This window comes from Acanthopagrus latus, chromosome 18 (assembly GCF_904848185.1).
Source record: "Acanthopagrus latus isolate v.2019 chromosome 18, fAcaLat1.1, whole genome shotgun sequence".
NCBI classification, from domain to species: domain Eukaryota; kingdom Metazoa; phylum Chordata; class Actinopteri; order Spariformes; family Sparidae; genus Acanthopagrus; species Acanthopagrus latus.
Genome location: NC_051056.1, coordinates 4,654,196 through 4,671,222, shown reverse-complemented (window position 1 = coordinate 4,671,222; position 17,027 = coordinate 4,654,196). Strand labels below are relative to the sequence as shown.

The 17,027-nt window shown below is 39.0% G+C and overlaps 1 protein-coding gene across 1 annotated transcript in view; it reads right to left on the bottom strand.

Moving 5' to 3' along the window:
* The window catches only part of pde6a (phosphodiesterase 6A, cGMP-specific, rod, alpha), a 39,170-nt gene extending 23,444 nt beyond the window's left edge, over positions 1–15,726 (bottom strand). Inside the window, exons 1-10 of the mRNA XM_037077222.1 lie at positions 15,654–15,726; positions 13,775–14,108; positions 12,399–12,540; positions 8,482–8,634; positions 7,565–7,654; positions 6,499–6,639; positions 5,083–5,157; positions 4,424–4,488; positions 3,970–4,036; positions 1,228–1,275 (exon numbers count right to left, since the gene is read on the bottom strand). Coding sequence (XP_036933117.1) covers positions 1,228–1,275; positions 3,970–4,036; positions 4,424–4,488; positions 5,083–5,157; positions 6,499–6,639; positions 7,565–7,654; positions 8,482–8,634; positions 12,399–12,540; positions 13,775–14,103 — 1,110 coding nt within the window. The 5' untranslated portion in view covers positions 14,104–14,108; positions 15,654–15,726. The remainder of the gene's footprint in view (positions 1–1,227; positions 1,276–3,969; positions 4,037–4,423; positions 4,489–5,082; positions 5,158–6,498; positions 6,640–7,564; positions 7,655–8,481; positions 8,635–12,398; positions 12,541–13,774; positions 14,109–15,653) is intronic.
* Positions 15,727–17,027: the final 1,301 nt, after the last annotated feature.

The window sequence follows — 17,027 nt, the reverse complement described above, 5'->3', positions numbered from 1 at the left end:
TGATAGCATACAGGGCTACAGTTATGATAATATGATGTCACTATCCAAATATTTCTGGACCTAATTGTATGTCTATAAATAATATAATGTATATAAATAATCTTGGTTTTAACATTTAAAAAGACACCGTACCTTCTTTCTAGTGATCAATTAGGCAATGTCTTCAACATACAACCCTTTTCACTTTAAATACAACCGACTGTGCTGCATGAGTCCTCAAAATCACAGGTATAAAAGAGGAAGAGCACCAGACTGCTGAGCACCTGAGCTACCACCCATAATCTTTTCCCCACTGACCTCCCCAGGAAACTCAACGATAAGGTCACTGAGGGACAAACCATTTACGATGAAAAACAGTTAAACAGGAATTATCTCCTGAAAGATATTAAGTTGACAGACTTCAAATTAAATTATTAAGTTGATGGTTGGTGCTTTATCAAGTTATTCAATATAGTAGAATTGTTGTGTTATGCTGTGTTTAAGTCAAAGTCGGAGGTTGAAATTTCCCAGTTGAAAATTCTGACTTCTGAGCTCAAATCATTTCAGGTTTCACAAAAGTAAACAAAAAACATTGCTGACTGTGACAAACTGATGTTTCAAGTGTACAGACAAGTGAACCCTCAACAGTGCAAAGGCATTGTATACGCACATATACGCACGTATAAATTAAATAGAGGACAAACACTTTCTTGAAATTGTCTCTGACAGTTGTCCACAAGCCCATTATATACTGTAAATACCTCATATATCCTGCTCCCTCACCATGTTTGCTGCAACTGTTGTTTGATGTCACACAATTGCTCCCTCATAAAGTCAGAGTAAATGATAAATGGACTTGCATTTGTATAGCGCTTTACCAGTCTACTGACCACTCAAGGCACTTTACAACATTCACCCATTCACACACTGATGGCACAGGCTGCCATGCAAAGTGCCAACCGCACCACTGGCATTTGAACCAGTGACCTTACAATTAATAGATGACCCACTTTACCCCCGGAGTTATAGCAGTTGCAGTAGGGTAGATAGATCTGCCCAAAGAAAACATGTAGGAATTTCAACTTTTAGTTGCATTGCTCTTTTTCTAGTGAAAAGTCGGAATTATTCCAGTTACCTGTAGTGACACATTATTGAGCTCACCTTAAATCTTTGTTGTAACTGAGAAGTTTATGGTTTCTCCAAAAAAAAACAAGAAAAAACAAAAAAAACAAGTTGTGACCATCTTACCTGGAAGTTGAAAAATTCGTCCTCAGATGCATTCATTATGTTGCAAATCTGTTGAAAAAATAACAAAAAAAAGGAGATTACAAAGTTGGCCAAAAAATGTAAATTAATTGCCAGCATAATGTGTAAATGCCACCTTTACTAAAATAACAGGTCATCAGGTTTGGATGAAATAAGAGCAACAAAACAGCTGAGAATCTTTGTTCTCATGTGATCTCAAATGAAAAACTCCACCTTCAGCTCTTTGGGATGAAGGAACTCGTATGTCATTTCCAGGAGTTGACAAAGTATTATTGCCCCACAGTGAATCCATCCAAAACCCCCTGTGTCACATCCAAAACCATTAGTGCCAATCTGACATGTCTTTTTCCCCTCAATTTATGAAAAGGTTTCAGCTCTTACATGATGTAGGAGATGAAAAAAGGAGACGATGTGATGCAGAGTTGAAAAATGACAAGCGTCAAAGACAATGAGAGGGCAGGACATGAGGAGGACAGACAGGACAAAGCAAAAGGAAGGATGGATAGATGAGCCACGGCAGGCTCAGCGGTTTGGGAAAAAGCACATTGTGATTAATTACAATGGCTGCAGAAATTACAATTATACATCACAGCAGCATGTAGCTGAGCGCTTTTCTTTTTCACAACTGTGTGCACACTGACAACTGTGTAATAAGGCCTAATGGTGTTCTGCTTGTCTGACCGCCCATGGCCTCCAATGAAGATATTTAGAAATAAAGATTTTTTAAGGACGCTGGTTTTACTCGGACTCCTGCACAGCAGAATAAAAGTTGCTCTCGAAAAGTCAGAGTGAAAAATGAGAAGCGATGCTGTAGTTCTAAGCTAGAAACGTTTGGTTGAATGAAGCCACACTCACTGGTTCTGAAAACACATTAACCCATTTCAATAATGCTGGATTTTACAGACTTTTTTCAGACTACCACTTACAGACTACTGTATTTGTGCTCACAATGGTTGATTAGGTAGAGATAAACTGCCGCAAAGATATTGAATGCAAATAATCAGATGATAATTAATCATACAAATCATACAAAAGTCTGTCAATTAACACAATAATTATGAGATAAAATACACCAAATATTTGGATGAAGTAAAAGCTTTAGTCAACATGAACTGAAGTAAACGATCTGTGAAAATGCGGCTGTGCTACTAATTATTCACTCCAGTATCATGTGGAGTAATTTTTTTATTATCTAGATTATATAATTAGTGTTCTATATCCAAATTACCACATTTGCAGCAGTTTTCCTAAAACAATAGAGCTGAAACAATCAGTGCATTAATCAAACTGTCAATTGAAAGAAAATGAGTTGCCAACTGTCTTAATATTCCATAAATCATCAAATATTTGCCATTTCCATTCTCCTAAATGTAAGAAATTTAAATTTGAATGTCTTTCTTTGTGTAAAAACCTACAGGGATTAGTAAAATTTGCTCTGCCTGTCTTTTGTTGAGGTTAAAAATTGCCAAACTTTCCGAAATATTGCAGGGTTTTGTTGAATTTGCCTCACAGCTCGTCTACACAGGAGGTATTTCTGCCTTACACTCATCTGCCTGAACAGACACACTTCCATTTCACTCGTTCGATCGTAACGGCTTTAAATCAGCCAAATTCTTCTGTCCGGTATCATCCACCTAATTGTCAGTGTAGGTTGTTATTACTTATCTTTCCCAGTCCCCTGCTGAACAGAGCCGCCACGGTTTGTATTCAACCTGCTCAATGGCCGATCATTCATTATTCAGCTGTTGTTTAACTCATGAATGTTTAGGATGCAGGGTGGCCGAGCAGTTGTCACATGTTCAATACTCAGTCATCGTGTATTCATGTGACCTTCATTAACTCTTTGTAACTTAAGAATGTAAATGTGACAGCATATCATTTTAATCTAATTATATCTATCTATAATTACTCTGACTCTCATTTGGTTTTCATTTAAGACTGAGCAAAGAAAATATTTCCACCAGACAGAAACATTCAACATTCATGAAATCAAGATTGAATGCTGATTAAAGTAGTTTAAATCCAGCATTGTTTACATCCATGTTCACTGGCTTGCGGTCCTCTTCTTCCCTGCCTTTGCTGTCACATTTCATGTGACACCTGTTAAGTCAAACGGTTGGACCCATGGGAACCGACCCGTAGAAAGACAGCTCCACATGCCAATAGAGGTCATTCAAAGATGACACGTGGAAACCTCCTGCTCAGGCTACTTTTAATTTACAAGAAGCGAAAGGAGCCTCAATGTAAAAATAGCACTGAGTTATAAAAAGACAACTCAGTCACAGCAGTTTCTGAATTTGACTGTTTCTTTGCAGGGCCATGACATACGGTACCCAAACCAATGTCGTCAGAGCCATGAAATGAAACTGAAACATTAAATTGCTGAGGGTGTATTTGATTTGTGTATATTGTTGTAGGAGATAGTCTGACTTAAAAACAGCATGGTAGTAAATGAGGTCATGGAGTTTAAGTTTGATTGCCGAAACATTATGAGTTTACAAATCAGAACTAATTAAAGATGAATTAATGAAACGTTGTGGAGTGAGATCAATGTAAAAAAGCTGCGTGGAAATAATTCTGTCATGGTGCAAAAATGTTCTTCTTCAAACCAGATTTTGGACTTTACATTCATTTCACAACACTGAGTGAGATTTGTTAAAAATTCCAGAGCGAAGATAAATGAGGAGGACAGCGGCTCTAAAAAAAGAACACACACTGACTCACCAGTCCGGTCTCTGCTACGTAGGTTGGTAAACCGCTGATCAGGGCCCAGTGATCTGCTGGAGGATTCCTGATGATGACCAGAAGACCCACAATGTCAGATAGCAGAAAAAACAGTATTGGAACAGAATGTCACCGACTTGTGAATGAATAAAATGGCTATACAATTCTTGGTCTGGACTCGGAGCTTATTCAATCTGCTGCTATAGAGAAAATGTGAGGATGGTATTAGAAATGTTTTGGTTTTGTCAGGGAGGAAGAGATGACATTAGTGTCCTGTTGTCATCTGTCTGATGGGGTGGCGGTGTGCCCACGCCCATGTGTCCTGGTGTTAATGTCCACATGCACAAGAACAGACAAAACAGGGACCCAAACTTAAAAGAACAAGAAAGAAATGCTTCTGCTAACAGTCCAATCTCACAGGGTTCCCTTAAACCCAATGTGTGCTGTGACTTACGGAATGACTTTGATGTCTTCCTTCCCATGAAGGATGTAGTCAATGAGTTTGTAGAAGACAATTTCCTTGGGAAGATGAACAAAACAACAATCAGCAACACATTGTGCAGAGAGGAAATATAAAGTGAGAGTCATTTATGGTTTTTATTTTATGTTACCAGTGCAGAATATCATCATATTATCATTGGGTTGGAAGTTAGAGCAGCCATAGAGCCACATTCTATAAGAAATTCCAAATGTTTATGTAAAGATAAATAGAATTTGTTGTCACTGAATGTACATGTCAAGTAACCTGGATAAAAAAGACTGACATCTAAATACTTTAATCCAAACAAAACACTGTAGAGCCTTGAAAGTGTCGAACATCTCAAGTTTGTCTTGAGGATGGCCCTGGAGAAAAGTCTTAGTCCTGGGGGCATTAACTTGTTCAACTGGTGTTATGGAATACTATCAATACACTAGTTTTTCATATATAAGAACATTTTGCATAATGTTGGTACACAAAGAAAGATATAAGGGAAAAAAATGAGAGTCTTCCTCTTTGGACTGAAAATGCCCACTGGGCACATTGAAAACCTGCAATAAGATTCAGCATTACTTGCATAATCAGTAATAGCACAGTGATTGCGGTAATAGTTATAGCAGTAAGTATTTCCTCACTCTGCCATCAGGAGTTTTGGGTCCGTCATATGGTGCAGCCTCTCCCATCAGGATTGGCCACAGGTCGAAGAACTCCTGCCCACGCAAGCACACACACGCACACAAACAGACAGATAGATAGATCGATGAAGATTTACAGTGGAACATTACAGCTGATACCGCTGCCTCTGTAGTTTCATTATTTAGATGCTCTAACTGGTTACTGGAGCTACGGCCATCACCAGCATTCTGCCTGGGAAAGCTCATGCCAGCAGTCTCCTCACAAAGTGCACAAGTTTTCAGACTATGGGCTCAAAGCCGAGCGACTAGTTTTGTTTATTGTTAAGTGATGCATTCATGAAATCCAGCGTTGTTAGCAGACAGCCATCTGTGCAGGCAGACAACATGTGTTTGTTCTCAGATAGCAGGTGTTAGGAATCAACCAGCAGCTGCTTGTAATTAGGTGACAGCCACAGCCAATAAGTGGTTTTCATGACAATATGTACATGAGGATGGAATGACACTGATCAGAGGACGGTTTTAAGATGGGTTTCCTTTTTCAGCTCCCTTTTTTCGCAACAACAACAAAAAAAGGGAAAAATCGAGCTGATTAGACAAAGAAACACCAAAGGACTTTCTGAAAATAGCTCTTCCCAAAAGAGGAGAAAACAGATCTCATCAAAACTCAGCTGGGATGAGAGCGGTACAGACACAGACACAAACACAAAAATTGTAAAGGCCTCTTGTAGCATGCAGAGGTTCTTCTTTTCCAGGATGTTTTTCAGATTCTAGGATATTGTGAAACTGTTGCTGCAGTCAAGCTTCTTAAAATCCAATTGAAGCCCTAAATGTAGATCAATGCACAACAGGAAGAGTAGGGTAAAATATTTTATCCAGTATCACCGGTTTCAGACTATAAAGGGCAAATAAACAAAGTCCTCTGCAAAAACCTTTAGAATGTACATAAAATGTACATACAGCTGTATGTAAGTACTATCGCAGTTTTAAATTTTGAGTTTAAGAAAGTTTAAGAAAAGTTACAGGATATGAGTTTAAGTTTAAGAACAAATCATTGTGAGAAAACATATTGTACTGTAAATTCCATACATTTTTAGTGGATAAGGTACATTTCTAACTAGTAGATATCCAAAAGAAACATCCACAGTTGATTGTTTGCATTAACACAATTTGTTTTTATAGGTTTTCTGATATTTCAGGTTTAAATATGTAAATGAAGCTCTGTAATTGTATCTGGAATCTTATGCCGATTTTATAAATGTCCAGAACAGAAATTTGAACTTCAACAAACAACTAAATGTGTGTTTTGGTAATGTCCTGACCATGCAGCACAGATGGGACTCTACAAACAGTGGATTCATTGTTTTGTTTGTGTTCAGGCTTATCCTTGGCTGCTGCTGTGTAGCTATGGTAACCCACCTTGGTCTTGGTCATGTCCAGCAGACCCACAGAGTAGCGGTCACAGTTGAGGAAAGCCCTGACTGTGTACAAGGCCTTGTGGAACTGCCTCTCTATGTCTGTCAGCTCCTCAAACACCTTGCTGGCCGACCACAGCAACACCTGGACGATGGAGCAGAATACAATACGTACAGTTTGAAGCACAAGTTCATGAACCCAGTTGACCCCATGGTTGAACCTGGAAACCTTCCTCCTATCTAACTGAAACTTATTACATGTCACAGTTTGAGCTCTGACATACACCAGTCGGTTGAATGACTCTTTTTGCCTTCTCATTTTCATCTTCGCTTGTACCACATATTTGTGAAAGAATGTGGATCCATGCACACTCTTGTCATTCACACAGGCTCGAAAAAGCATTTGAGTCTAAGGCCCTGTTCAGACCTGGTGTTAACATCCGTCCTGAGTGATCCAAGCACAAGTGGACTGCTCTAATTCACTGACTTCACACCTGGCATTAACATGTAAGATCTCACTTACCCATTATATTTCCACATAAATACATCACCAGGGCAAACAGACACATTGATTTTTATTTTTTTTACACAAAGAACAGATTTAATGTATAATATCTGCAGAATTTACAAGGAGGCCAAAACAATGAAGGCCTTGCCAGAGATTACATTTTAAAATGTCATTGTCCAAACTGCTTATCCCTTTCCATGGGGTTGTGGGGTGTTGCTGCTGGAGCCAATCCCAGCCATGTCTCAGGGCGAGGGCAGGGTACTCCCTGGATAAGTCGCCAGTTCATCGCAGGGCCCTCACTAGTGAGCAACGTGGGGTTCAGTGTCTCGCTCAAGGACACTTCAACATGCAGCTCAGCCCTGCCCGGAGCTGGGATTTGAACCAGTGACCTTCCAATCACTAGTCGACCTGCTCTACCCGCTGAGCTACAGCCGCCCCCAAATTTTAAAAGTTAAAAAAAAAAAAAAACTCAACATGCTAAATTGAGCATTTTTTCAAGGAAGCCTGGGGCCTTTGCACAAGTTACTAACAAATAGCCTATACTGGTTGAAAGGAGCCTCACCTGTCCCCTCCTGGTCTCACAGTTGTGCAGGTAGCTCAGGTGGAAAACTCTCAGCAGCAGGTTCGCAAAGTTGAGATACTTGTTCAGGGTCTGAAAAAAAGCAAACAAACAAACAAACAAAATCACTTTTGGCTGCTTTGTGTAATACTGAGGGATGGATGTGATTGTTATTTATCAATAAGGCCAAGCTGTTATATATAATATGTCAGTCACTTTTACTTGTGTCTTTGTGTTGGATCAAACAGTCATGTTTGGTGATAATATCAATATGTAAAATTCTTCCTTTACTTTTTCTGTCTGGTATCTGGACTGAATGCCACAGAGGGCTTCCCAGTGATGTATCACACATTCAGGCCATATTTTAGGAGTGGCTAAGAACAGCTAATGTCATGAATACCTTGATTTGTGGTAACACTTTGCATCACATTTTTGTTGTTTTGATAGTAAAGAGGTTTATTCTTTCCTTATAAAACATTACATGTCATCAGTTGACTTGACAACAGGCTCATCCAAAAACACCACTGAAAAACTGAAGAAGCAGAAAAACAGCTGAAGAAATGTGAGTAGGAACAAAACTGACAATGGACCAGAGACGCTACATCTACATCATGTAGTTTTATGTGGATTTTATAGCAGAACTCATTAACAATTATTTGGTAGACTGAGTTTAATTGTATTGCATCCCTGCTCAGTCAGGGAGCCAGTTATTGACGGAGAAAGTTTAGAGAAGTGACATAAACAATGACAAGGAAAAACCCATGAAAGCTGAGGGGAACGCTGGGTTTGTGGCCCTTTGTATCGGGTTTTAAAAAAGAATAAAATAATGAATAAATCTGAAAAGTTAATTTCATCCGAGTGACTGAATGGAGTGAGCTGCTGAGGGTGAATTTCCAGGACAGACAAGTATTAGATGTTACCTCTTCATCCTTCGTCGTGAAGTGTGGCCCGTCCAACTTGTTGATGGCCATCATGACGGCCACCATGTCTTTACCATTCATGATGGGGATGGCAATGACGTTCTTGGTCTGATACTCAGTCAGCTCATCCACAAAGTCACTGAAATGAGGGCTCTATGAGAAGAAAAGAAAAGACAGAGTATTTGATTGTATACAATTGCTTGTCCTTTGACCCTGTACCACTGTAAAACTTCCAGTTTGCTGCAAGCAAAGGCTTCCCATTATCTGAAAACTCAAGTTCCTCTCTGCTGCACTCCACCTACTGCTCCTCCTGTGCAGCAGGGGTCATCAATTGTGTTCCGCCAGGGGTGAAAAACAGAAAGAGCGGCTCATTAACTGCCAAGAAGGAGCAAAAACCTGCAGAGAGCGATGCTTGGGTGACTGAAATTGGTGACAAAGTGCACATTTGGGTGAGGCAGATTGGCACTTTTTGTTCAGATGTTATTTTATTTTGTTATTTTGCTTCAAAAGGAAGACTGAGAAGAAAACTATACATATAGTCATATGTGCATACTGCATGCAGAAAGACAGTGACAGCGGCCTACTCAGGCCTGTGGGAGCTGACCAATCAGAGCACACTGGGCTCTTTGGGAAGGGGGCCTTAAAGAGATAGACGCTAAAACGGAGCTTATAAACAGTGGGTAAAAATGATGTTGCAGCAATGGACAATCTGAGAAAAATGATTCCTTCTTGGAACATTAACACATTTAAATCTATTCTAGTCCAGAAAATTTGCAATATGTAGTTTAGCTTCCTATCTGAATACTGCTGCTCTAACATGTGAAGCAAAGACACCTGAGCAACAACACAAAACCATGTCATAGAGCTAAACACTCAATTCAATAAGGTAAAAAGTGCCTCTGAATCTGCCTGTTACCATTGTTCAGTTTCATTTTAAATGTGTGACAATGTTTGAGAATCAGAAAAGTGATCTAATAGTCCTCATCTTATAGCACAAACTCAATAAGTAAACATTCCCCTGTATTTATTAATGCCTTAAGTTCTCTCTGCAAAGCACTCAGCATTGCTTAGTAGTGTGGGAAAATTAAAGGGAAAAATCACTATGAGAGAGGCATAACTACTCCATACATCAATTGACTCTGCTGCAGCCTCACACCGCTTAATAATGAACCTGCTCCAGATATCTGAGTTTGACAGCTTGTTATTTGGTGACCTTTGACCCCCTAAAGCCCAGACAAGTCTTTATCCTGCTTGTTATCAGCTAAAGCTTTACCTTGAGCTTTGCCAAGCACCTTGATGCTTTACTTTACTTTTATCTGGGTATTTAAAAAAAACAGTAAAACAGAGATATATATATTTTCTATTCACGTGTGCTTTTCTCTGTTAATTAAGTCTTCTAGTTGGGATTTATACATCTAAATATACATCTAATGAAATGTAGAAATTCTACAGTCCCTAGTTGGATCTGTGATATTTGTCACTTGAGACTGGTGACAAAAATTTAGAGATTCTTTGATTTTACATCTACAACAGAGTCAAAACGTTTGAAAGTACTGGTCAGAAGACCTCTATTTTGCAACTGTTTGTAATATTTTTTTTTAATTACAAATGATAATCAGTTTGAATATCTTCATGCAAGATATTCTAAAAAGGCATTTTTATTCTTCAAAGATTCATCTTTTCATGACAATTATTAAGATGGTATAATTTCTAGAGAAAAAAATAGTACTATAGTCGCATCAAATGCCAATAGAAGTGTTTTGAATAGTGGTCTGTTTGTTAAATGAACATGGTCAATGAGTCAATGAGCAGAGAAAAGATGAGAAACTCTCTTCCATGAAGTGCATAAAATAACATTTGTAAACAGATAATACATGCAAATAAATACAGAAACATATCAAAATAATTGAAAACATACATATGTAATAAACTGGTAAATAATCGACTTCCTCCCTGGCCCAATTAGCTCCTCTGGTTAGTAAACATTAATTGGATTTGAGAGTGTTTCTGCTCCACTGAAGAAATAAAAAAAAAAAAAAAAAAACTGGGAACAATGGAGTGCAACAGAATAGATTAAAGGTGTGTTATAGTGCTGAGTCTGTGAAAAGGGCTCAGGGCCTGTATGACCTCTGGGAGTAATCTGGGATCGCTCTAATTCAGGACAGATTAACTGGCTTCATCTGCAACCTCCCCCACCGACACTCTATACGGTCCTCACACACACACCCGCCGAGTTACCACACCTCAAATAACAGTCTGCGTTATTAGTCTGTAAATGATGTGATAATTAAAATCACTTTGAAGGAAGCGTGGGCAGAAGTACTGGGGAGGAAATGAGGCCAGCCGTTGCTCACAACGTAATCCCAGTGACATGTAATCCCCACCCTCAACCTCAAAGAATCCTGACTGGTTGACAGGCCTGCACTGGATTGGACTGGGATGGAAATAGAGCCAGTCTGTCTCTGCATTACTCTGAGAGGCCATCCTCATTGCATTAGCATCATAAAGCCAACCAATTATGTGGACACATTAGCTGTTCCTGCGACGGGGGAGACTGAGGCTTTGATATCGTTCCAGTTGCCACATTTCCCATCATGCTTTTATGTGTTTGTGTGAGGCTGCGGCGTGACGGACAGAGGTTTCTAACAGCGCACTTAATATCTGTTCTCACAGTGAAGGCACCACCGGCCAGCCTGACAGCAGGACCCATAGATAAAACCAAACGGGAACACTCAACCTGCGTGTGTTTCCTTTGTACATCAACAGCTGTGGTTTCTTATCTCCCATGAAAGGAAGTGATTGAACTGATAAAGAGGAGCGCTTGTAATCCATCAGCTATGTGGAGTGGGCTGATGCCTAAATGTCACAATAACAGCTTGTGCAGGAGGGGCGGGGCTGGAAGTGAAGTTCGTGGACATGCAGGAGCATGACCAACTTGAAATGTACATGGGAATAAGCTTGCCAGACATTTTCAAATGTCAAAGGTATTGGCTTTAATGGGATTGAGCTGGCTTTGGTTGCAGGGTATTAGTGGAAGGGGCACTGTGGTGTCCAGTCACCATCTGGTGGTCAAACAGAGGCAGAGCAGCAGGAAACATCTTGGAGACAGGAATTTAAATGTTGACCAAGCTATAACTAAAATCTATACTTAAATGTTTTTGAGCTGTTTTTCTCTTTTTCTCGCTCCTTTTTACTTTGTTTTCACAGAGGAAATAGTTACAGTCCTTTTTGGATCGGTGCTGCTCGATTTTGTGACTAATCAGTTTTCAGACTGATTTTGTGGAATTCTTAATTAATTCTTAGTGGGGCCAACCAGACTTGATGATATTGTTTGAGTTAATGCAGAAGAAAAGAAAAAAGTAGAAAAAAGAAGATGGAGGATTGGAAGAAAAAGAAGACAAAGAAGGAGGGGGAGGATTTTTGGACAAATGGTTTTCTTATTCAAGCCTTACATGTTGCTGTAAAGGCAAGAATAGGTGGTCTTGTTGCATTAGTTTAATATACATTGTGCCAACAAGTAAGTGTCTAAAGTCTAAAGTTAAAAGCAGTATAAGGTTCAGTGGTAGATCAAAGGATTTGTACTTTCACATGGACAAGCTTGATTCATTTTGACAAAAATAAATGAAAAGATGGATAAATTAATTAGATACAGTTGTTGAGGAAATAAAATGTAAATTTTATTAAATGATTGTTAAGACCCAATATTTATAAACTTGAACTAAAGACATTATATGAATTTTTAATAACCTGCGAACACCCTGTTAATAAAGTCCAAAAGATATAATGATATAAAACAAGATGTGGACATAGAAATGTGCTTCTGACACTTTGGTCTGTATCACATAACTAGTATATAAGTGTAATATTAAACACACAATTCACAACACACACAACACAAACAATAGCCATGTAACTACCTCAGCCACATTAGGGATGTTGACCATCTTCTTGCTGGTAGCCACGTGGCCCACAATGCCGAGATCCAGAGGGTACACGATCTCACTGTCAGGCTGCACCAGGCAGTCTTCAAACGAGGCATCTTTGTGGACATTAAATAACCTGAAGGTACAAAGTACAAGTATATTATAATGTGCTGTGCAGCTAAAGCAGGATTTCATGATTCATTTCATTTACATTTTAAAATCAAAACAGGTCATCTTAAAGAAGACAAAAGTCGGTCACAAAAAATAGCAAATGCAAATGTGCCTCAGCACTTATCAAGGTGCTGCTGAGCATTCAGGGGTGAAGGAGTGGAGTTCTGTAGTCCACAAAACATTTCTGGAACTTCACGGCAAAAATACAATCTCCTTAACAACTGATATAGATGGGGACTTGTTGTAAATATAAAAGATAAAAAATGAATGACTACAAACAGCTTGTCTGGTGCAATTCAAGCCTCCAGAAGTCCAAAGATCTGGTTGAGCTTTTGGATCCACGTCAGAGATGTGGGCACTAACCCTTTTAGCTCAGCAGCTAAAGGTAAGATTTCAGCTTTAAAAAGGGTATAAATCAGGTCTCTTCAAAATAGTGTGGTTCCCTGAGACTTACACAGTATCACTCTGAACAGACTGTATGGAGCCATTTTATTTTGTTTTTGTTTACATGATAAAACATCCTCAGCTCAGCCATCTCAGTTGGTTAGGAGAGACTTCACTCCACTTTCCACCAGCATTGAGTGAGTACATAATGATGGAATTTTTATTTTTGGTGAACTGTTCCTTAAAGCTGCCACATGTAAGTGTCCTGTATGAATGTGAAGAGACGTGCTGATGAAAAACATCATCTGTGTGTCCAAGATGTTGAGTTTCCCCAGTTTAGAGGTGCAATAGATAAGAAATTTTCCAAACCAATAGTCAGCAGCTTATCACCAGAGTAATGGCTAACTGCTGCTAACTGTAGCTGCTAACTGTAGCTGCCATTAGTTAGTTAGTTGAGTTAGATTTACAGCTAGTGGTCAGGAGCTCAGAGCAGTGGAGATTTGTTGGTTCCGCTGCTGGCTCAGGAGCTTTGGACTGTAACGGACTGTGAATTCTTCACATTATGTTGATTAGTTATTATTATTTAATATTTGAATACATTTATGATGTTTTTAACTAAAATTCTCACATACCATTCCTTAAAGTGCTGCTGCTTATTTTACATCATAGGTGTGCAATAAATACTCATTTCATGGCAAAGAAATACAATCTTTTAAAACCACACTCTATTTTGACACCAGTAAATAATACTTATCATTGACAAAAGCTACTTTTGAAGCTTAAAAAAAAAAGAAAAGAAAGAAATCTCTTGTAACCTGGTTGCCAGCTCAGCCACTCCATTCCTCTGTCGGTACATGAAAAGACTCATGCGGTCGGCCCTCATCATGAAGCTGAGGTGCTTCATGAGGTTGAAGACAGACTTCTCCATCTGCAGGTTGTCCTGGATGTCCCGCACCAGGTCGAAAAGGACCTCGCTCTCATCCACCATCGTCAGGTCGTGGAACTTGCTGATGTCCAACACAGCCTTCCGGTTGTTGTCCATCAGTTCTGAGATTACTTTTGGCCGGAAGTTGTTGTCGTAGTACTGCTTGGCGAACTGCGGGTTGGCATCCAGGAACTGCTCTGCTGCCGCTGCGTCCACCATGGCTGCTGCTGACAGGCAACAGAGATGGTATTAATAAATGGGGCTGGATGGTTAGGAATTCAAACCCATAATGGGAAAGCCTGATGGTCTGAAAAACACATTCTTTCATTCAGAAAATACTCATGATCTGCTTCTCAGTACGGTATTAAACTCCCAGTTGACAGTCTTCTGCAATAACTTATCATGATGACTTAAATGTAGATTGCACCATGTAATGACTACTGTATGACACCATCTGTGTTTAGATTGGTTCCCTATAAACTCTGCTTCAACAATATAATTTTGTGTGCCATTGAGCACAAAATCTCCTGGGTATATGGAGACTGAGTGGTGAGACTGGCAGCCTGACACCGTCTCTATCTGCCTTCACATCTCCATTATAGAATAAATTATCTCAACTTCTGTCCTGCGTTTTCTGTCTGTTCCACTCTGAGGAAAGCTGAAAGCGGAAAGCAATTTAGTTTTCTTACCCCGAGTGGTGCCACACATAAATGCTATGGGGGGAAAGTGAGTTTTCGCTTTAAGGTTGATCCACTATATTTTTCGATGTCTATTATGTTGCCCCAGGACTATACATGATAACTGCCCTCTCATTTTTTGGTCACAGGGAATGCTAGCCTTTCTAACACATAGTCATTGTAAAAAAAATTAAATCTATTCCTGAACCTGAGTCATTTTGTTGCCTAACTGAAAAGATAATAATAATAATAATAATAATAATAATAATAATAATAATAATAATAATAATAATAATAATAATAATAATAATCAACAAAGAAATTACATCACAACAACATGATTGGTCAGCTGCAAAGATAATCCTGGAGCAACACTGTGATGTTACAGGAACAACACAGCAATATCAGAGAAACCAGATGCACAATGATTTTACATTTGTCTGCAAAACATCTGCCTGATGCTGCTGGGATCAGGACTGAAGGGCTGAGACTAAGAGATACAGTCGCTGTGCAGGAAACATAACAATGAGCTGAAAGATGCTAATAATCTCAGCACAGTTGCCGATAATTCTCTGTGAGTTTGTTAGCACAAGAAGCCAATTTTGCATAACGGGCAGACATATTAGCATGTTATATGTACAGTATATCAGAACTGCGACAATTCACAGATTAGTTGTCAGTTATTAATTTTATTGCCAACTTTTTTGATAACTGGTTCTTCAATTTGAATAATTCTTATAAGAGATAAAAGTCAAACTTCTCTGATTCCATCTTCTTAAATGTCAATATTTTCTGGCTTCTTCTCTCCTCTATGACAGTAAACTGAATATCTTAAGATCATGGACAGAACAAGACATTTGAGGACGTCATCATGGGCTCGGGGAAACACTATTCAACATCACCAGTTATAGACCAAAGTGACACTGTACATTTGTAGACGTAATCACAACTGGACAAGTGTTTATTCATTTAGCACGTTGTTCAAAGTGAAAACACCTAATTCCCGTCAATGAAGTTATGCCAATAAGAATGTACGACTAATATCTCCAATGTAATTGATTATCACAATTATTAAAACACAAACATTCGTACCTGTTGAAGTCCTTGTATTGTCTCCAGCAAAGTGTTTAATCCCTCTGTCCTGCTAACCAACTCTGCAGGTCTCTGAGAAGAGAAAAGAGATTACCAGGATGGTTTTAAATGGTCATGTGTGAACATAAGCCTGCATCCAATTACAACACTGGGATTATAACACCTTCCAATGTTTAATGGCACAACCTGGTCCCACTAGGGACTAGGCACTACTAATTAGTATTTGTGGTATATAGCTCATTGAACTGATGCTGTTCCTTGTGCGCATGTTTGCATGTTGTTTAGCAGGCATCTTCATGCAAAAACATATTAGGAGAACCAGATAAACATGGATGTAGTTTAAATTATAGACATCTCTAAGAGTCATACTTTATTTAAATATCAATGAGCAGGCCCAAACATAGTCCAACAGTTTGTTCACTGGAAAGGAACAAAGATTCAAATTGAAATTACCTATTTTTTTTTTTAATGAATGACCATGCCTGCCTGACAATCTGAGGAATTCATGTACGATAACTAGCTGTGTGACATTACAGTTGTGGCTTGTGGCATTTCAGCTATTGCTGGCTAAACCAGACTAGAGTGAAGATGAGGTTGGGTTCTGCTTTTATGAGCTGGAGGATTGTACAACAAACGTTCCACATTTGACTGTAAGAACCTTATGCATTTTACTTGCACTTATTCAAGTAAAAATGACATTTTACCAAAAGTTTGTTGAGAGTTTGTTGTCTCCTCTCCTCTCAAATGCATGAAAGAATCCCAATAGTAACAAGTTGAAACCATGAAAGCACTGTCCAATAACTAATTGTGAAAGCAGTATACCATCATTGCATCACACTGGTGCCTTGAGGCTTGTCCAGATCTGCTGTGGAGTTTTGGTACAACAATAGCTTACTATTGCAATATACAACCAGTACTTAATGAGTTTTTAAATGTACTACCGTAAATTACCAAATTATAGCCGGGTTTTAATTAACCGCCGGGTCCCCTTTAAACGCCAGGTGCAGGTGTATATTTTGGTTAATAACCGCTGGTTCCAAATAAATCTCCGGTCTAATTTATTTATTTTTTCTAAAAATCAAGGAAGAAGACGTGATGTGACGTTCTTCTTCTCTACCTTTTTCACATATTGTGCTTGCTTTCTGTCAGTCAATATCACATTGATGGTAACCATGGCTCCAGTGTAGCAAAAAAAAAAAAAAAAGTATGACATGAAATTATATGCAGAGGAAAACTCGGGAGAAGCAGCCGCTAGACGTTTCTCTGTTTACCCCAAGAGGGCGAGAGATTGGCGAATAAATCAAACTGAGCTTCAGCGTCTGTCCGAGGACAGCAACAGGTCCTGTAAAATGATCAGGGCGATGGCGAAACAAA